Here is a 21,074-nt window from a genome sequence, read left to right as displayed (position 1 = left end):
TAATGGTGAAGATTGCCAAATAGGCTAATACCATATTCTTAATTGAAACAACTTAGAGGGTCCCAAAAGAAGTACATGGAAAATTCTCCAGTGTCGTTAAAATGATTGCAAATATTGCAATGTAAATTTGTCCGTTTTCTGGTCGTGGTTTTGTGAGGACGTACATTTGCGATAGGAGCTGGTCTCTTCTCGAGGTCCTTGTATCATAGAACCAGACACGCTTTAAAAATGCCCTCCATTGCAAGGTGCAAAAAGTCAGTTTTAAGGCAAACTGCGCCCAAAAAGAGATTTGAGGTAGGTATCCCACATAGCTCAGTCTGGAGCAGTCCTTGCTCTAGGATGACAGGTCAGTTGGAGAGCTGGTCTTTAATTTATGGAGTTTAAAGTAGTTGTTGTTCTGCATATTTTATTTATATCATTTTCCCATTAACTGTATTCTCTTTTTGCTACTTGTGTGCTGTAGCAGGAGAAAGGAGGGGTGGGCTCAGGGGCAGTGATTTCTTGCTTTCCTTTTCCAGCTCTGCTGCAGAGTATTTCAGCATCTATGTCTTCATTTTCCTGATGGGTAACATCATATTTGCTTACCGAGAAAAGCTGAAGGACGTTATTGATCTTTTGCATTAAAGTGCTCTGACACGCTCCAAGAGAAAGTGCAATGTAAATGGGGTGTTTGTAGCCGAAACCCTGATCCCCTCGGCCCGTGGCGATGGGTTTGGGGCTGCAGGAGCGCCCGTGGCGGGGCGGCTGAGGGCGATAACTTTATTTTTGCCTTCCTAGAAGGCATACAGAATTCATCTGCTTGAACCCCCACATTAATATCTGCCTGAGAGACCTGAAATTCGGTTTGGCAGCTTTGTGCGTTCTGAGAAGTGATGTAGCAATGCACTCAACCTTTTGAATGAAGATACATACAACTGCGCCGCTGGGTAATTTAAAGCGAGTAGTAGTGCGAGAACTGCATGTCAGGATGCACGTGTCACTTTGAGTGAGGGTGAGCGGTGACTTTTGGCATAAAATACAATCGAGAGGAAGATTTCCAGATGATTTTGAATTAAACCCTAGCATTTACTGCTCGTGTTCCGAGACATGAATAATGTTAGTTGCTAACAAGGTACCCTGTTGCCATCACTAATAGATTTTGATGGGAGCACTGGGACAATTAGCTAACATCCTGAAAAGTCATTATCTTTCCCTCAGAGTTTGTTCTTTAATATTCCTCGGAAATATTTCTTTAGCATGGAGATGTTTAATTCGCAATCTCTAGCTCTTCTCCATCTGGTTTTGCCCAAAGATAAACACGCTTTTTATGAAACCCATCCTTTATCAATCTTAATCTTGAGATTCTTTACCCAACAAAAAAATCAACAACATTTTTGCTTGCTTGGTAGAAGCTGTAATTTTTTGAAGTGGTTACGTTTTAATGGGGATAGGAAAAGCCACAGGCTTGATCTGAGAATGATGTTCCTGTGCAATGTCAAGTCTTTTCCTCAGTGGAGGGAGTTTTCAGAGAGCAGGTTGCTAATAATTTCAACAAGCAGCTCCTGGCAGAGTGGATGAGCCCATGCAGAGCTCCACGCCAGCACGGTTTGGCTGCTTTCGGTGTCTGACATAACATCCCTTCTTGATCTTACAGCCTGATGGGTGCAGGGTCCCACGAGGAGGACAGGAAACCTTTCTCTCTGTCTGTCCATCCAGTTCTCTCTTCCGTGAAGAGCAAGGATAAAGCAGATCATCAAAACCTCTTTGCCCCATCCAAGTCTTGAATCAAAACACCAGCGCCGATGGAGTGCTGTTGATTACGCTGTTTTGGATAAACTAACAAAAGCCCCAAACATCTGTGTCCAATAAGGAACCCACTGTACTTTTTGTAGAGCAAGGAGTTTAGCTGCCTGGGCTTGTTCCCGCTGCAGACGGCATTTTTCACTTCGCTCGTCGTTGAGTGGTTTTGATGTGTTGAGCAGCCGCCACAATTAAAGATGTTTCTCCAGTGACAGGCAAGTTTGTAATTGTGTGTCCCTGATGCGAAATCGTGCACTCTCCACGTACATTTTCATCTATATGGTAGAAGGTTTGCAACTTAAAAATATTTTTTTTTCCCTAGTATTTATATATATGTATTAATAATATTGATTATTATCAAATTGATAGAGCTATGTTTAAACTACATTTATTCTACATAACTGTAAAGTGTATGGAGGGCAGTGAATTATTTCCAAATATACATGACTCCTTTGTTTTGTTTTGTTTTCTCAAGTCTGTGTCTGAGAAGGGATCAAAGAATGCTGGCGCCTCAGTAGCTCTGACTCCTCCCTGGTAGTTGCATTCATCTCCTTTCAGGCTAACACAGTCGGATGCCGATGCAGGTAGTGTTTATGGGTATAGATTCAACTAATTTTAAGCCGTGCCCCTTTAAGGAGACAATGTTCTCATAGATATTTCTATGTGGCAGTGAAGATATTAAAATTAAGCAGTTGGAAATCAATAATGATCAGGTTTTGCATATTCAAAAATTCAGTTTGATTAGAGCTTCTTCAAGTAGAGCCTCCAGTCCGATGAGCTCTACCCACGGAAAATGAGACTTCTTGTGACTCTACAGGAATCGTAAAATTCAGTCTGATGTTAAGACCAAGGAAATCAACATCTGAGGTTTTGTTATGCGTTTGCATAAAAGACTATTTTACTCATTTGTAATTCAGAAAAATCGTTAAGGAGTTTAATAGTAAGTTCCTGGGAAATGACTTGTATGCTAGAAGGGCAAGTTTCTAAACTTGTGAGAAGGCTGTGCTGTACTCTTCACTCAGAACACAAGTTAAACCTCTGCTTTAAGTGAAAAAGAAAAAAAAAAAAAAATCAGCCCAACCTTAACTATGGCTGTACTGGCGTGAATCCTGAACAAAAGGCAAAGCCATGGCCTGGGTACACAACAGCAGAGCTGCTCGCGGTGAGCCCCAGCCTCCTCCCAGGAGCATTTGCCTGGGTTCGTAACGCTAAAATTTTTGAGAGTGGATCCAGTCACATACTGAGATGGTGATCGTAAGCCTACTAACAAATATTTTTCTTTTTCTTAATTTTCGCTTCTAAGTCAAGAGGTTTTCGTAGGTCCCATGAGTAAGGCCCCCGTGAACTGAGAGGTGGGGGCTCTCGGCAAATCCTGCATCTGCCTGGCTTGGGGCTGCTGCAGCTGCCTCCTGTAGAATGAAATTGTTTGGAAATGGGCTGAAAGAAAATATATTGGATTAGGAGAGTTTTAGTTTGCTTAAAAAGACTTGCTTCCTGTGGTCATAACTTGAAATTTCCTTGTGGTAACCAATTCCATCTGTCTGCGGTTTTTGTTTCTGCTAATTGTTGTTTTAAGGGGGATGATTTAGCAGTGCATTGGTTTATTGTCTGTTTGCGTCTGCGAACCCCAGCCCTTACAGCAAACACTCTGTAAGGAAAGAACCAGAAAATCAGTGCCATTCCATTCTTACTGGGCTCCGTATTTGTTGAAGTATTTACAACTTAATGGATTTCAAGTTCGTAATTAAAATCTTCAACGAGAAGAGCGGTGCTTGTTTATCAAGCTGCTTTTGCTTGCAACGTTTTGGGCCTACGCTCTGTGATAGTGCGTCTGTGTGAGCGTGTTGCTATGTGTACATATACGTGTGCGTGTGAGAAAAATGTAACGTCAATTTAAGCAATTCAGTGCACTTGGCAATAAGCAACTAAACAGAAAACCTTAAACACAAATATAGTGTGCATTGAGCTAAATGGAAAGCGTTGGAATGGCACTGGGTGGGTGGTGTATAGATCTGATCCAGTGGTTGACGTGCCGTTAATTAAGTTGGTTGGTATCTTTTGATGTAGCTGATTTTTTTGTGTAGTGCTCTGTTTTAGTCTTGACAGTACGGAGCAAACCCCTGCTCTGCCCAGTTTCTCTCCAAGACTTGTTTCCTACCGGCTTTGTGCCAGAAAGGCTGGTGGAGGCTCTTCGTCCACGCCGGGACGTTATGCTGCCCTCGCTTGTGCTTTGTTGTCGTTTCTTAGGAACAGGTCGACGGTAGAAAAATTCTTTGCTAGGAAGTAAATAGCTTTTTGAAGTACGAGAATAATCACACCCTAAGTCATTTGTCATCAAAATGTTCAAGGTCACAAAAATGTTAACAAATAGACTTGGCCTGTGTAAATGATACAAAACTGCATTTAAGTCCTTGAAAGTTTCAGAAGTGTTTCCAGTTATTTATAACCCTTTAAAACCCTTTTTATTTAAATTTTGTTAAGGCATTGGTTTAATTATATTTTATTATCGTTAGATCTATGCACTGGAATACTTTTTGCAGTGGGGTTATGAGTGTATTTGAATTATTTAACCTAACCAAAACGTCACAAAACTTCAGACTGTCAGGTTCCTTCAGCTATTTGCGTGCAAATCCTCAAGTCTGGGTACAGAAAACAGGTTTACAGTTGCTCCATTAGATCTTTCTCGTAAAGACGTAAAGAGGAAATCCTCTTCATGCAAGACACTTGGAATACATTTTTGAAAAGTGAAAGATGAAATAGTAGTACTGGTGAGAGAATCTCGAGCAAGGAAGAGTTTGGTTCGGCAACAGGAGAAGAGACTTCTTGATGGCAAGTCTGGATGCTACGCACATCTCCCCGGCTGGAACACTCTCTTATGATCCCATCTTTCAAGGAATATTGTGGAGGAAAATGCACCATATCGTTGTAGAGAGCAGATGCAATCCAGCCGTGCTGAGCTTACCCCTCATAGTTCTGTGTTTCGGTTTTTCTTGGGTGCTTAAAATACGTGTAATGTTGGAGTTTCCGAAATAGTTATTTTTCACTGAAATTTTGAAAAAGATGCGTCGCCGTTCTAAATGCTGTGTAGCTTTAATCGATAGTGTTAGATTGCTAATCCTTTTGTTGTCATTTCAGATTTGATGGAAATTTTAACACCAACGTTTCTAGAACTATTAGCTGTGATAGACTGTCTACCACTGTCAATAGCAGAGCCTTCAATCCTGGACGAGACTTAAATTCTGGTAAGTAGTATAGTTTTGGGTATTTTCCTTTTGTTATGGGGTTGGTTTTTTTTCCCGTTAGACTTTAACATTGCCTTGGCATAGAGAATTAGCATTGATTGCCATAGCAACAAGCTTTTATTTCTCCTTGAAACTGTCACACTGCTCTTAATTTGAGATTTCATGATTGAAAGATGATACCTAAAGTAATGCCCTTAGTCTAAGTACTTTATAAAAATGTCATGAAGATTTTATTCCAGCCTACCATGGATAATTTTGTTGTGGTTTATGCGCTTTTTATTTCTTTTTTCTTTTTTCTTTTTTTTTTTTTTCCAAGGCACTTTCCTTCCTTGGCCTGTCTGCTTTGGCATCAGTAGTGTCAGCTGCTGAAGGGGCCATGCAAAGAAGTTTCTCTGATCTTCTTAGCTGAGTTCAGCTAATGTGAGGCTGTGTTTGCAGCGATATGCAAAAGCTACGAAATATAAGGACATCGTAAAATATTTCCTTTCTTTGTCTTGTCAGGGCATTTCCATCTTGACAGTCAGGGCATTTGCCTGACACACTTAAAGAGCTAGAAATATGCTCAGAACCAAAATACATATGACTTATCCCTGAAAAATTCAGCTTTTGGTCCTGCGGTGCAGTAAGGTTTTCTTTTTTTGCATCCTGATGAACTTGAAATAATACATAATTTCAGGTTTTTTTAGTCATACTTTTATCCAGCTGTTCCACCTTGCTTTTCAATTTTTTATGATGCCTTAGTGCTCTAAATTAGAGTACACTATCAATCTTGGTTGTGAATCTCATTTAATGTGTTTTGGGGTTTAGGTTTGTTTTTTTTGACAAGTGATGCAGACTTGAGAGATTTTGGTTGTGGATTTCATTTGACATAAGTTTTGGGCTTTGGGTTTGTTTCTGGGGTTTGTTTTTTTTGACAAGTGACGCAGACTTGAGAGAATGTGTTTTTTATTTATTTTAATTCTCATGTGTCTTTTGGAATAAAATTCTGATTTATTTTTGTAACTTGACTGAGGAAGTGGCAGACCTCCCATTGCACCATCACCACGCACCGACCATTTGCGTATCTTTCAACAAATAGGCTGAAAGAACCCCAAATTTCTGTCCAGCCTCTCTTACTGTGTCCCTTCTTACAGCTTTGCATTATTCCTGCTTAATGCTGCCTTAGTGAAATCTAAAAAGCAGAACGAGCAGTCCCCATAGGTTCCTTTCCATCCCATATAGCACATCTTGAACGCAGGTGTTGGCCAGAGAAGCTGATTTCCTGACGTGCGTCTCATGGCCATCATTTGTGTAGTATTTTCCATCCTAAACATAGGCAGTCTTTGTTCGCTGCTTATGATTCCCTGCGCTTTGTTTTACTCATAAGCTATCTCTTTATTAAAAAGACAAACCAACCGAACAACTTATTAAAATAATGTTCAAAATCACGTGCAATTCTTGATGAGTCAAAATAATTTTTGAAAGCAAGTTTTCTGTCACTGTTACAAAAGCAAAGCATTAAATGAATTACTTAACGGTTTTTATCTAAGTAGGAAAAAAAACCCCATTCTTTTTCTACCGCAGAAGATGCAGGTAAAAACATTATTAAAGAAATAGTCCTTCTTCATGAGTGGCGGAAAACACATAAGCTATAGTTTCCCTTAAATGTTTTTTAAATTTCTGGTTTGACTTCTCACAGAAACAAAGCGAGCGCGTGTTCGAGCTTCTTGCTGCCCTGGCTCGACAGAGAGACTTGAGTGTCTCCTCTTCCCTTGCCTCCAGCTTGAAAGCTTCCTGATGAAAGGAGGAGCTTCAAAAACTGGCATTGGCAGAAAAGGGCAGCAGAAGAGGAGAGGGAACTGGAGTGATCGTAAGAACAGGGAAGTGCTTCGGGATTTATTGACAGCAGACTCTCCTCCGGCTTCCCTGGTAGCGGCTCTCAGAAACGCAGCCTTTGGAGGGAGGTTTTTTATTAGTGAGAAAGTGCCTGTAAGAGAGAAACGGAGTGGAAAGAGTGGATTGATGCAGAAAAATGAGGTGGAAACAGGTTTATCTGAGAAACAAAAGTTGGTACTGGGTACGGACCTAATGAAATAAGAAATTAAGTTTTCTGTGGGCGAGCTACAAGGAATAGCCTTAGTCCTCATCTCCTTGTGTCAAGGTGTTTGAAAGTCTCTGAGATGACATTTCCCACCTTCCCCTCCCTGGTCCTCAGCTGAGAACATCTAAACCACGTGAGCTCCACCACCCCAGCCACAGCACAGGAAACTGGGGTGGCTTCAGGGAAGGGCTGCGGCCAGAAGGGTCGAGCAGAATCACGCTGGCGTGGAGCTGGACATCGCCCACGTCCAAAGCTGTGTCCCTCTATCGCCGCAGAATTATGCGGGCTTTGGAATAAACTGGATGTGGGAAGGCTTAGGGGCAGGAGGCTGAGTATTTGTTTTGTGGGTGGAGGGTATTGTGTTGGTGGTATCTCTAGCACTTGCTCATGTAGTTATGGACCACGACCTGTTGTGCCAAAAAAGCAGTCTCTGCCCAAAGGAATCCATGGTCTAAGACAGTAGTTGGCTTGAGACAGACTAGGGCTATAAACAGACCAGGGAGCGGTTTTGGTCAGAAGGCCAGGGTGCTGTCAGTGCACCAATGTCCTTACAGCCATGAAGATGGCTTTCAGGTTAGAAATAGTTTTTAAAAGTACTTACTTAGTGTCATCTCTCTCTTGAAACTCTTGACTTTTTCTTATTTCTGCAATGACCTAGTTCTGTGAAGCCGCTTACTTTAGAGGACACACGTAGGACAGAGCAGTTGGTCTGCACAGGGGCTGTTTCTCAGTACATCTACCTGTGTGCATTCATTGCTCCAAACTAAAACCGCCTTTGAAAGAGGATAAAGATCAAAGAAGAAAAAAGTTCCTCTAATCTCATATTTTTCTTACTTCTTTTGTAAGTGTCCTCTCGTAGAGCTAGTGAGGAATAGCTGTCGCACTTCGCATTCAGGCTCTCCCTCAGCCTGAATTATTTTTCTGTTCTAAAAAGCCTGAGAGTTGTTAGCACATCTGAGTGTTTTGCTGGTGTTTTTTCTCTCCTGCTTTGCTCGTTTAGATTTCCAGGGAGGATGGGAAGCCACAGCTTCCCAAAAATCACCTTATATAGGCTTTCCCACTGGATGAAGCGTGTTGGGGAGGTCCCCAAGCACGTCAGCCTCCTAGAGAAGGGTTTGAAAGCCCTCTGCTCCTCCAGCCCAGCAGCAGGACCTCCCCTGCTCTTCTCTACTTTGTCCAGTTTCCAAAACCAGCCTGGCCTGTCCGTCAGCCAGGTCCTCTTCCCAAATGGGTCGATCATTTCATTCTTAAAGTAAAAAAATAAATAAATCCCGTGAGTATCTCCCCTTTTCCCGCTTGAGTTTTGCAGTTTAAGTAATCCGGCCTATAAAAAGCTCTCAGCAAAACATAAATTTAAACTCTGCTCTGTTTGCCCTCAAGTCTCAATTCTTTAAATGTTACTCTTGGCCCGTGCCGCACGCAGCGTAAGAAAGTGGGATCCGAGTGGTGAGGTTGGAGGTGTTGGAAGGGAATGGAATTTGCACCGCAGACTCCGGGCGAGCCATGGGAGCGGAGCCTGGGAGAGCCCTGGCTGCAGGCAGCAGCCTCAGCTTCTGATCTGAACAACGGGTTGAGACGGGTAACGGAGCTCATGAAACTTTCAAAAATAAAGAAGGCCTTTTTTGCAGTGTTCTATTGGATTTTTATAATACAAAGAGAAAATAAACATTAATCTTGGGGAAGGGAGGAAGAAGAAAGAAATAGATATACCCCTCTCCTCTCAGCCCCCAAGAATTATTTGCCTTTTTTGTTTTCTTGATACTAGATGACTTTTTTTTAATGTCTTGAAAAGGTTTTGTTTTATCTTGGCTTGAGTTTTCCATTTGGATTACTTTTAGCCATTACTACAAAATAGATAAGGAGAGAGTCTTTATTCTTCAGATGGAATCACAGGCTTTGGTTAGTTAGATTAAGAGATCTGTCTTTGCTAGGATGAATAGTCCTTTATTTATTAGATGACAAAATCTTACCCAGAGCCAGTGCATTATGTTATCAAGATTCCTTGGAGTTTTTTTTCTTTTTTAATAAACAAGGAACCAGTAAATCTCTCTTCTTCTCATCCTTCAAAGTGCCGAAATGTCTGTTTCGAGTCAGGCAGCTTTAGCAGAGTGCTGTTCCCCAGCAGCGTGCAAAGATGGGACCAAGTTGCTCAAGAAATTTTGTCTGAGCCTTATTCAAGGTGTTGATCATTTAAAATGTGGAGTGCCTTGGTCATGTTCCTTACATTGCTCTACTTCAAACTGATACCTCAGGTGAGTTTAAATAGTTGGGAGGTATTTGAGCAGATGAGTTAATATCCCCCCTCCAAATCATTTAAATCAAGGAAGCTGGGCTCATTCCTTAAAGTGAAAGGTTTTTGTACTTCTTTGCCCTTCAGAGTCAAAAGAGCTCCCAGGGAGAGAGCTGGGCTCCGTCCTGGCTCATGCCATCAGCAGAATTTTAATTGGGTTTGAGCTGCAGAGCCTTTTATTTCTGGGGAAAACACACGGGCCAGAAGACACTTTGACTCAGAAAATCCTGGATCAGGTTTGTAGGTCTGGAGAGTTAGAGAATGTCTTGACTTGTAAAATCAACACATCCGCTTTCTGCTGGGATTTCTGGGGAACACTAAAGTATCTTCCTGATGATGATTTTAATGGAGGTACTTACCAGAGAAGAACTGCGGTACGTGTGTCGCACAGAAAATGAAACTTTTTTTGTGGAGCGAGAACCGTGAGGTCTGCAGCTCACTAAATGTAATGCTAAAGAGGGGGATTGAAAGGAACTCTCTTATAATGAGCAATTATGTTCAGTAGTTCCTTTTTTTTTCCCACTGACTGTTTGTGCTGTTCTTTGAAGATTAATTAGTTAATGATTTGACTACGCTTTGAAGATGTAAAGTGGTATCTAGAAGTGCTAAGTGTTATCATATCGCATTCCCTTTGAAGTTTTATAAACTCTATCACATAGGGCTTTCTTTCTAAAAGTCCTTTTTGCCTTGTGAGATATTTATAATTAGGGAGAATGATCATTTCAAATACTCTCACGTTAATACTTTCCAAATTTTCTGTCTGCAGCAGAATTCGGGGTCAGATAGCGCTGCGTCATAAGCGGAAGGGACGGAGGTTTTGGTGTGTCTTGGCAATGCCAGCTCTTGGGCAGTTCCCAGGTGGCCATTTATATCCCCACTCTCTGTCTGGAATTAAGGCATTCCGCTAAGATTTCTGCGTTTATAAGATTTGGACTCTTGGCTTCCACCAAGTAGCGTGATGTCAAGGCTGGGTCTTTGTTAAGCGGCGATGCTCCTCATTTTAGAAGAGCAAAATCATTGCATGTACTCAGTAATACAAAATACTTAGGAGATGGTTACCTTCTTACGTGTGCGAAAATAACCTGAACCTGACCAGAAAATGAAAAAAGTAAATTACTTTTTCAGTTAAAACGGGAACCACGGATGGAGCATATAGAGCCTGGAAAGCGAGGACCAGTGAGGTGCCCTGCACACGTTTCTGCTAGTGCTGCCGAGGGTGTAATTTTGACAAATTTAGCCTTTAGCTGTAGGCTATAAGGCAACTTGCCTTACAGTGGCTTTATTTTTGGGTGTTCTGATTGTGTAACCTGTCCCGAGGCTGGCTTTGCTGGAAGGAGGAGGAGAGAATAAGGTACAGGTGAGCAACTGGTGGAGCGGAAAGTTTGGGGTGGGTGAGTTTGGGCTAAAAAAGAGCATCTGCTGCCGAGTGTCCTGGCAGGGACTGAGAAAGGAGGGGATTTCTGCGGGGCGTTCTTACAGCTTTAGTGGATGGAAAATAAAAGTGCACTTAAAAAGAAAAAGCATGTCTTTTTCAGCCACAGTTTATCTGCTGGGAGATTGTCTACTGCAGCCATAGGAAAAAGAAAAAAGGAAAAAAAATATTAAAAAAAAAAAAGTAGTGTGATGATAAAATTGGTAGTCTGAGGGGAGAGTATTATTGAACTAACATCCTAGCTGAAGGAAAACACGAGCAGAACTTTGTGAAAAGGAGGAACAGCAGAGAGAGGAGTTTGTTTGAGGTTCAAAACCAGTTGTTTTACGGGGAAAATGAGCGCTTTTAAATCCAGATACTCTTGTGGAGAAATAAATATAAATCATGGCCTTTGTGGGAATGAGTTTATCTTTAATAAAGCGATGATTTAAAAAAAAACCCAACCTTTTAGTTATAAGCTCATTTATTTTAGTGCTGTCGGTGAAGTTAAACTGGACAAGTTGTTTCATCCAGGCTTTAAATGAGTGTTGAAATACTTGGTTTGAAAATACACTTTTTTGAACTGCTGTAACCCGTAACAAAAACTTTAATACCAGAAATACAGCCTCTTTATACAAAGCAAAACAGCCTCCATGATTCACCCCCAGAACTATGAAATCCCAGTGGCTAGATGTTAAAAGGAGGATTTAAATGTTGGATACTCCCTTCTCCCCCCCAGCCCGTGAGGCAGCGCAGTCATGTGAAGCAGCAGCAGTTCAGCCGTAGTGGTGTGCCTGGTCTTTGGTGCCCTTATTTGTGTCAAAGTCTAAGGGTGTTAGCTTTTTCTAAGTTTTTTCTGTTGCAGTAGGATGGATAATGTTGATTGTCATACCCTGCTGAAAGACAGTATTTAAAAGGAAGTAATTAAATACAATTGATTATGATTTTTTTAACATTTTTTTTCTTCCAAGGTTTTGATGCTTTTAAAGGAATTTTTTTCCAAGCTTTTCTTTGCAGTTTAATAAAGGTTTTATCAAATACTTTCCCGGATTCCTGCAGCTGCGGCCGTGCAACGTGGTCCCAGGCAGGAGAACCTGTGTGGGCTCTGAGCACCGATGCTGCACCTTCTCTGGAGGGTCGGGCTGCCAAACCCGCCGGGAGTTCAGAAATGAATCTGGGTTCTCCCAGACAAGATTTCAGAGAGGAAATGAGGATGGGTGCTTTGGGGGGTGAGAGGAGAGAAATTTCTGGTAGTGCTAGGTATAAAACCTAGAAACTCCGTGTGAGTTAAGTTTATTTTGTTTCTAACTAAAACTGATTTTTGCCTAAAGTTTTTCCGTACCGCCTAAATTTGGCAATATTAAAATTTCACATTGCTTTGTGTCCCTGCTACACAGAAACCATCGTCTGTGACCAAAGAAACCTGCTTTTTGTACAAATCAGAAATGGCACTGCTAAACTGGTATATCAGCTGAATAAAAACAAATCAAGGTCTTAGTAGAAATTTAGGGGGAACTTGAGCAAAACAAACAATATTTGCAAATTTGTTTGACTTCTAGTTGCAAGATCATGGGTGGTTTTTTTGAAAGTGTGAAAATTCCTGGGAAAAAATGATTCCTGCGCCCAAGAACATCACCAGGTTGGTTTTACCTGTGCACAGGGGAGAGGGAGAAACAAGCTTTGGCATCCTTGTTCCAATATACCAAAAATACCTTGAATTGGTATTTTTTGGAGAAGGATGAAAAGTAAGAGGTATGAGCAGCGTGTAGTTCCGGTCCCAACTCGGTCATTAACCCACTGGGAAAATGCTCATCGACCATTTCATGTCTTGTTCTTCTTTCTTCCTCGCTCCTCCTCCTCATCTCATCCACTGAGACATCAAATTCTTGAAAGCCACAGTCGTGCAAAGCTGCATCTTTCTACAGAATCCAGCACGGTGCAGCCGGGATTTCCACTGGCACTGTTAAGCACTGTGGAAATATAAAAAACTGTGGCGAAACACGGGGGGGCGGAAAACTCCAAGCTTGTGGTTTTTAGAGGGTAATTATGCTGAGCTGAATGTGGAGAGAACATCGTGGCCGCAGCCAGTCTGGGAAACTCGAGGAAGTGCAAAACTGTTGAGGATGTTGAACATAAGCTGTGCTCTACGTGGTATTTTGTCGTAGGGCGTCTGGCTGAGGTTTGAGATGTGCCTTGCAGTGATTTCCAACCTAAATATTGGCGTGTTTGATGATTCGGGAGATGAAGCTATTCTCAGTGTTGGTCCTAAGGGAGATATCTCAGCCGAAGGTGAAGTGCACTAAATCAGAGCTCCCTCTGCCAGTTCTGGCAAGTTTTATAATCAAAGAGCACGAAAGGAGAAATGGCAAGAAAATTATATATATGTGTGTGTGTGTGTATATATATATGTACGTGTGTGTGTACGTGCCAAGTTTCCATTGCACTACGAGGCACAAATCCCAATGCCACCTCTGCCTGCGGTGACTCAAAACACCCTTGTCCCCACCTGGGCTCTGAGTGCTCGGGACTTCCACAGTATCCATACGCTCTGTTGGTTTAGCTTGGTGTATTAAATATCTTTATAAGTCATTAACGCAGACGGTCTCGGCCCTGGGGTGGCCACTTTATTTAATTGTTGGTTCTGGTGGTGTTTTGTGTCTTTACTTAACATAATGAGTTTTGTTAACGTTGCTGAGCTGTAGCTTTTGAATTACTCTCAGTGGTAAGTAGCGCTTCCTTAAAGATCATTTTAATAGGCAAGCAAGTATATTTTAAACAGAGTGAATGTGGCCTATAAACTACAGGAGGGTTTGAGATCTGTACCCGCGGTTACATTCTGACCTTGGTTCCTGCTTGACTACACAACTTGGGAACGTGTCATTTACCTTCTTTGTTCTTCACTTTTTGGCCATGCGACGAGCTACTAATAATCACCTGCCACAGAGGAGTTTCTGGGTGACTTGGAGGAAAGTTGCTGTGTAGCTGCTGAGGACTGTTGTTATCATTCTTCCTGAATTTTATGATCTTGAAAATGGGAACCTGATGGAGATGCTCATGGTGAGGATGGGTGTCACCAGCATGGAGCCACCACCCACGGGGTAGCACTTGACCACTCAGAACTCTTTGAGGGAAGGTGCTGTGTTTTCCCTGAAAAGTGACTGTTTCTCCTAACAACCAGTACTTGAGGGGCCTTGCTAATTACGGCACAGGGATAATGAGAAACTTGGAGAAACTCTTGAGTCCCCAGAGTGGGAGCTGTACCTACATACCCTTACACAAATATGGCAACACGATGGACTTTCTAAAGAAGAAGATTCTCCCTTTTTTAACCTTTTCAACTCTTTCTGTACAGTGAGTTTTTCCCCGACCCACATTTGTGTGTAAAACTGTTTTTATTAAATGTTCACGTAGGCATTTTTAAACAGAAGTCAGAATAGGTAATGTTAACAGAATGGGTTACAGGGCTGTAAGCAGCAAACTTATTTCATGTTTTGGTGTTACTTCAGTGTAAAGAACACACTGTTTTTTTAACATTAGGGTTTTTTCTTTATGAAAACTCAATGTGTTGATCTTTGCACGTAGATGTTATGTGTGTGTGCATATGATACATAATTGCCTTAATCTCTTCCCTCCTTGCTTCTGCCTTGGCTTCTTGGCCCCCAGTTAGACTTCAGAGATTCAGGAATTGTCATCACATATTAAACAAAGTCTGTCAAGTCCAGTATTAAGTTTCCAAAAGCCTTTAACTGTTTGTAAATCAGACATAAAACTCTTATCAATCCTCAAATCGAGCTACTTGTAGTTGGTGTTGGGACCCAGGTTATTCTTCTCCAGGCACATACAAGAAAGGCCTTGAATAACCGTACCTCCAAGTTCGACCTCCCTTTAACTCTACTTTATGTCTTATTTTTTCTCCCCAACCTGTAGTTCTTGCTGATAATCTGAAGTCTAACCCAGGAATTAAATGGCAGTATTTCAGTTCGGAAGAAGGCATTTTCACCGTTTTCCCGGCCCACAAGTTCCGGTGCAAAGGCAGCTATGAACACCGCAGCAGGTACGGTTTGTCTCCTTGCAATGTAGTGGGAAAAGCACTAAAAATGGATTCCTCAAGCACTGACTTCATTGCAGCATTACGCTTTGCCAAGATGACAACGTTCATGAGTAACTTTTAATGGGGTCCCTTGGGTTTTCTTAGGTTTGTTTTTTTTAAAGCACTAGGTTTCACTTTTAAGAAACTTTGAAGTGAAGTGAAATTACGTACAGGTTCCTCACCCCTCCCAAATCAAATAAGCTGTAAATAAGCAGTAACTTGTAAATTGTAGGTCAGCCCATAGGCAAAATTTATCTTGTATTTGACTCATCCTTGACTCCCATTAATAAAGTAGTGAATGTGTATTCTACTGATTTGGCGGGTGAATCGCTTTGGGGAGGGGGGCGGAAGGATGAGAGGCTGGAAAGGGCATAGCTAGGAGCATCTCTGCAGTCTCCACCCAAGGTTCAAGCGGCACGTTGCAGATAGCAGTGGAAACTTTTAGTTTCTACTAAGAAAACTGTAGGAAAAAAGGATCAAATGGTGACGTGGGTTTGGTTTTTTTTTTTTGCTGAGGGGAATATTCCTGTTCTGTAGGCGTGAAGCAGAGCAGTGGCAGTGCAGTATTTTTTCCCCTAGCTTTTGCTGTCAAAATGATGGGACTGATCGAGACTCAAGGGTGGAATCCTCTGAGAAAGAGCAGTGGCGGTAGCGTCTCTGGTCACACACTGGCTAATTGTACCAGTTAATCAGTCTATGTGGAGGGAGTATCAGCACATCTAGGTACGTTTCTGCGTAGCTGTTGTGGTTTAACCCCAGCTGGCAGGTAGGACCACCAGCCGCTCCCTCACCCCCCCTTGCCTCCCCAGGAAGAGGAGGGAGAAGAGGAGGGGAAAAGGAAAAACTCTTGCCGGTTGAGATAAAGACAGTTTAATAGGACAATATTAGAAAAGGAAAATAACAATAATAATTAATAGTAATGACACAAGTCACTCTCACCACCTGGTGAATTGGTACCATCCCGAGCAGTGATGGCGAGTACCAGCCCCCCGACTAACCCCATTTATATACTGGGCATGACATCTATGGTATGGAATACTCCATTGGCCGTTCCATTGTTCTGTCTAGGCTTCTTCTCAGCTTCTGTGGGAAGCTGAAAAAAGTCCCTCAAAACTATAAACATCACCTGGGAACAACTAAAACAATATGTATTATTGACACTCCCTTTATAGCAAATCTGAAACACAGCAACCACCAGGACAGTAGCCGAGTGTACAGAGCCTAAAAGGTCTTTGGTTACCTGTCCCTGTTGAGCAATCAAATGTTTACAGATGTTATCTTCTATGTGTCATCAAAGTTGAAGCGTCTGGGCTTGATTAAATTCTCTGTGGCCTTGGAAAGGTGCGGTCTGAAGACGTGAGAACTGGGGGTACCACAGTCTTGATTAAAATTTTGACACTAAAACCATTGTTGATTTCATCCAGATCACCAAGTCTCGATTGCAGTTTCTCCATGGCTAAATAAGGGTTATCTTTTTGCTAGTATTTACTTCAGAGGGTAGTTTGGGTGGATTAATTAGTTAATACTTAAGTGCTTTGAAGATCAAAGGCCCTATTTAAGTTCTAGGTATTAATACCGGTGTAGAGCTGCAGGCTGTTTTACAATTAAGAGCTGATTTGTGCCAGTTGTTTATTGCAGTGCCTTGTCTAAAATCTTCTGCATTTCCTTTACTCTTAATAAGATTTCTCTGGCTGCCTTTGATATAATAAAATTTACATCATAAAACTCTCACTTGACTCTTAACTAGTTTTGGGCCTGGACTAAATAGGGAAGAGAGTCCTGTCCTTTTTTAATTCTTCCTCCTTGATGAAGATCTTCCTAATGTGTTGCAGGTTGAAGCCTTGGTGCAAGAGCTCGTGAAATCTTTCACGCATCTCTCACAGTATCGAACTGGATCTGAGCACGGCTTCACTGAAAATGTGGCTTTTGATGTTGGCACAAATAGACACATGGCAGCGCCAAGAGCCAGAGTTAACTCAGATTGGCCATGGGGTTCAAAACTGCTCAGACCCAAGGGGTTGTGGAGCACGATCCGTGTGAAAGTGCATTCCAGGGCACCAAGAGAAAACCCTTTCTTGGCTAGAAGCCTTCCCTTATTACAATAAACCGAACACCCTATGCTAATGCAACTCTGCGCAGTTGCACAGGTTTTTACTTGTCAGGTAACCAGCAAATACCCACTATTGCACTTACTTTTACATGTGAGTAAGGTTCCTGGCACCCAGCATTTATCATGAGGCATTTCTTGCTTGTCAACACTTAATCCAAAGCTTGACGTGAGCTGCTGCAAACAGTAATCCCAAACACTGCTGCCGCATGAGCAGAATTGTTTATTCCTAGCTGAAAGTGGTTGCTGTGACAGAGGGAGAAGGATCTGACACCTCATTTTGGTTAAAAAAAATCAGGAGAGCGAAAGTGAGGGCTTTTTCTGTGTGTTCAGATTCTCAGTTCATCTTTCCTAATAGAAGTTTCCCTTGCCCAGAGAAGCTGTGGCTGCCCCATCCCTGGAGGGGTTCAAGGCCAGGTTGGACGGGGCTTGGAGCAACCTGGGCTGGTGGGAGGTGTCCCTGCCCAGGGCAGGGGGTGCCACTGGGTGGGCTTTAAGGTCCCTTCCAACCCAAACCATTCTGTGATTCTATAAAGGCAATAATTCCTGTTATAATTCATTGTTTCTCGGTGGGATGTTTTTGTTTTGAATTCTCCACTGTTTTTGCTGGTAAACATTTTAGTGGAAATTACAAGATGACTCAAGACAGTGGTTTGGGTTTTGTTCTCCTTCAGGCCTGTCTATGTTTCTACTGTTCGACCTCAGTCCAAGCATATCGTCGTCATTGTGGACCATGGGGCTTCGGTCACGGAGACGCAGCTTCAGATCGCCAAAGATGCTGCTCAGGTTATTCTGAGCTCTATAGATGAACATGATAAGGTGAGATTTCTCCAAGCAATGAGCATCTTTTCATTGGTTTCAACCGTGCTCAGTGTTTTCAGTTTTCGTCCAAAGTGGTGTTTTTAACTTGTGTTCCATGGACTCATGGGGATCTGTGGTCTACCTCTAATGGGTGACGAAGACTCGAGCTCACTTTTGGAAGCCTGTATTACTGCAGGGGAAACATATGGGGATCCGCAGGCTGAAAAAAAGTGGAAACCACTGATCTAAGGCGAAATCCTGTTTCTGAGTAATCTTTAAAGACTCCTTCATCTTGGCAGAGACTTTCGGTGATGGTCAGCAGTGTGATACAGCGTGCAATTAGGAGAACCTTTCTCCAAGCCTGACAACTTCTGAAGTACGAGATTGCTTTGAGCAACTCATTTTACCTCTGAGGCTGTCTTTTTTGCTTGTGAAAATGGAAATTATTTATTCTGCTGCTGTACTGGAGTGAGCTGAAACATAATTAGTGCTTGGAAGATTCCCAGACAATCGTGATACCAGCAAGGAAAGGATAAAGCCAAGAAATCTGGATTTTATTTCTTGCTGTGCCGCAGATACTCTGCTCAACAATGAGAAAGTCCCTTAACCTGTAATTTTTTTGAGTAGGGATTGCAACCGGGGGCCCATAAAGTGCTTCTGCAGGACCACAAGCAGTCCCCAGTCTGGTCTTCACTTTCAGTAATTTTCTGTTAGTAGGACCTTGATCGTTCTCTCTGCTTGTTTTGCATTGTGGTGTTTTTATTTGTTTTTTTATTTTTAATAGGAAGGGAGTTTCAGTCAAATCAAGTTGAAGAATAGCTGATTGTAATCTTTGCCTTAACTCCTGTCGTTAATAGTACAGGAAAAAACACTTCTGTGCTTTTAGCGAGTTTTAATACTGTAAATTAATCCTTATATGTAAGCAGAATTAATAGTACTTTAATTTAAGTGTCAAAAGTATTTGTCTTAATGTAGACCTGTAATGAAGAAAATACATTTAAGACATATATTACTCGGTCAGTAGTTTAGTGGTTATGAAACCTGTTATACGGGTATATAATTACTGCTTAATTCTGTGACTGTCTTGCGTCAGTCACGATTTATAATAAAGCATGACACTCATTTAATAAGACCGGTATGTTGTGTTTATATTAATGCGAGTGGTACAACTACATGCCTTAACTTATTTACGGGATAGAAATTGATGGTAGCTTTGGCTGAAACATTAGAACAACATAAGGCTTTGCCTGTGAAAAGCCCTTAGAGGTTTGGGGGTTGGGTTTGGTTTTTTTTTTTCATTTTCTGTGTGCACTCCACTTTTCTGTAGGCACTCAAGGCTCTCCTGAAAACGCTCTCTGCTGATTTTGTTTTCGGTTATCTCTAGTTCACTCAGGCTCCTGCCCGGAACAGTGTATTAACTATTATGTACGAGCAGAGTGAAGCTGACTTCGTCTGCGAAACAAAGACTGAAGTCTCTTTTTCTTGAAATCACCCTAAGTCTAATCCTTTTCAAATTTGATGGATTTATGCCTCAAGCATTTATTTTTGAACAATTGAATTTTAAATCCACGGAATCTCTTCAGTTGGCTTTTCATTGTGTTTCCTATATCGGTGCGTAAAGAATTATAAATGGTAAGGTAATCCAATATAGTTTCTTCTCTTTCAAGATCTCCGTGTTAACCGTGGCAGACACAGTGAGGACCTGCTCGCTGGATCAGTGCTATAAGACGTTTCTGTCTCCTGCCACTAGTGAGACAAAAAGGAAGATGTCCACCTTCGTTAGCAGTATCAAGTCGTCTGACAGCCCTACGCAGCACGCAGTGGGATTTCAGAAGGCTTTCCAGTTGATACGAAATACAAACAATGGCACAAAACTCCAAGGAAGTAAGTCCCTTGTTGTGCAATCCTGATTATTTCTGAGGCTTGCAAATGTTTTCTTACTTGAGATTCTCGCTTTGGCGAGAGGAGGCGCTTTGGCGAGAGGCCAAAGGAGTGTAGTAGTGTCTTGAATATTCAAAAAAAAAAAAAGCGCACCTGTTTTTATTAAGTAGCATTTACTTGATCATAGAATTATAGAATAGTTTCAGTTGGGAGGGACCTTAATGGCCATCTAGTCCAACCCCCTGCAATGAGCAGGGACATCCTTAACTAGATCAGGTTGCTCAAAGCCTCCTCCAACCTGACCTGGAACGTTTCCAGGGATGGGGCACTGACCATCTCTCTGGGCAACCTGGGCCAGGGGCTCACCATCCTCAGTGTAAAAAATGTCTTCTTTAGATCTCATCTCAGTCTCCCCTCTACCAGTTTAAAGCCGTCCTCCCTCATCCCGTGGCTCCCCTCCCTGCTCCAGAGTCCCTCCCCAGCTTTCCTGGAGCCCCTTTAGGGCCTGGCAGGGGCTGGAAGGTCTCCCCGGAGCCTTCTCTTCTCCAGGCTGAACCCCCCCAGCTCTCTCAGCCTGTCCTCCCAGCAGAGGGGCTCCAGCCCTCCCAGCATCTCCGGGGCCTCCTCTGGCCCCGCTCCGACAGCTCCGTGTCCTTCTGCTGTTGGTGCCCCAGGGCTGGAGGCAGCGCTGCAGGGGGGTCTCACAGAGCGGAGCAGAGGGGCAGAATCCCCCCCTCGCCCTGCTGCCCACGCTGCTGGGGATGCAGCCCAGGCTGCGGGGGGTTCTGGGCTGACAGCGCATGTTGCTGGGGCGTGTGGAGCTTCTCACCCACCAACACCCCCGAGTCCTTCTCGGCAGGGGGTATCTGGAATCTGCATGAGTGACTGTTGAATATGGCCATTCCCTTTTAATTTGTTTCACTTGCCGACTTTCTTTTAAACTATAACGTGAAATCGCAGGATTAAATTGCCCGATAGCTGAATCGTTTCCCAAATGTGTGCGGGGGGTTCCTTTCAATAAAAATTGCTGTTAACTGCGGGTTCATTGACTTACTGCGTAATCAGCATAACTGGAATCCTACGGAAGTGGCCTGTTTCTCAGCGAAAAGGGTTTTTTGAGAATAGCAATTATGGGTGATATTTTATGGAATGTGAGGTTGGCCTGGCTGAATTTTCCTGTATCTAAGAATATCCTGCTGAATTTTGGTGTACGCATTATGGGCTTTCTCCTTCCCACTCCCAAGACTGGGGGGTTTTGGTGTGTGTTTTTGTAATGAGGATGTGGTGAAAGATGTGGAAAAGATGGATGTGAAGTTGAGTGGCACGTTTGCTTGCCAGGAAGCCGCGGAAAGCAAATTCTTGAAGCTGTGCTCTGGACGCTCGTTGGAGTTGA

General features: G+C 42.6%; 1 protein-coding gene across 1 annotated transcript in view; it reads left to right on the top strand.

Moving 5' to 3' along the window:
- CACHD1 (cache domain containing 1) overlaps nt 1-21,074 on the top strand; it is a 113,201-nt gene that overhangs the window by 57,527 nt on the left and 34,600 nt on the right. The window contains exons 4-7 of the mRNA XM_063343752.1: nt 4,915-5,021; nt 14,730-14,856; nt 17,674-17,818; nt 19,468-19,684. Coding sequence (XP_063199822.1) covers nt 4,915-5,021; nt 14,730-14,856; nt 17,674-17,818; nt 19,468-19,684 — 596 coding nt within the window. The remainder of the gene's footprint in view (nt 1-4,914; nt 5,022-14,729; nt 14,857-17,673; nt 17,819-19,467; nt 19,685-21,074) is intronic.

Source organism: Chroicocephalus ridibundus, chromosome 8, assembly GCF_963924245.1.
Source record: "Chroicocephalus ridibundus chromosome 8, bChrRid1.1, whole genome shotgun sequence".
Classification (NCBI taxonomy): Eukaryota; Metazoa; Chordata; class Aves; order Charadriiformes; family Laridae; genus Chroicocephalus; species Chroicocephalus ridibundus.
The sequence above is the reverse complement of the archived record's forward strand: the minus strand, read 5'-3'. Positions and strand labels throughout refer to the sequence as shown.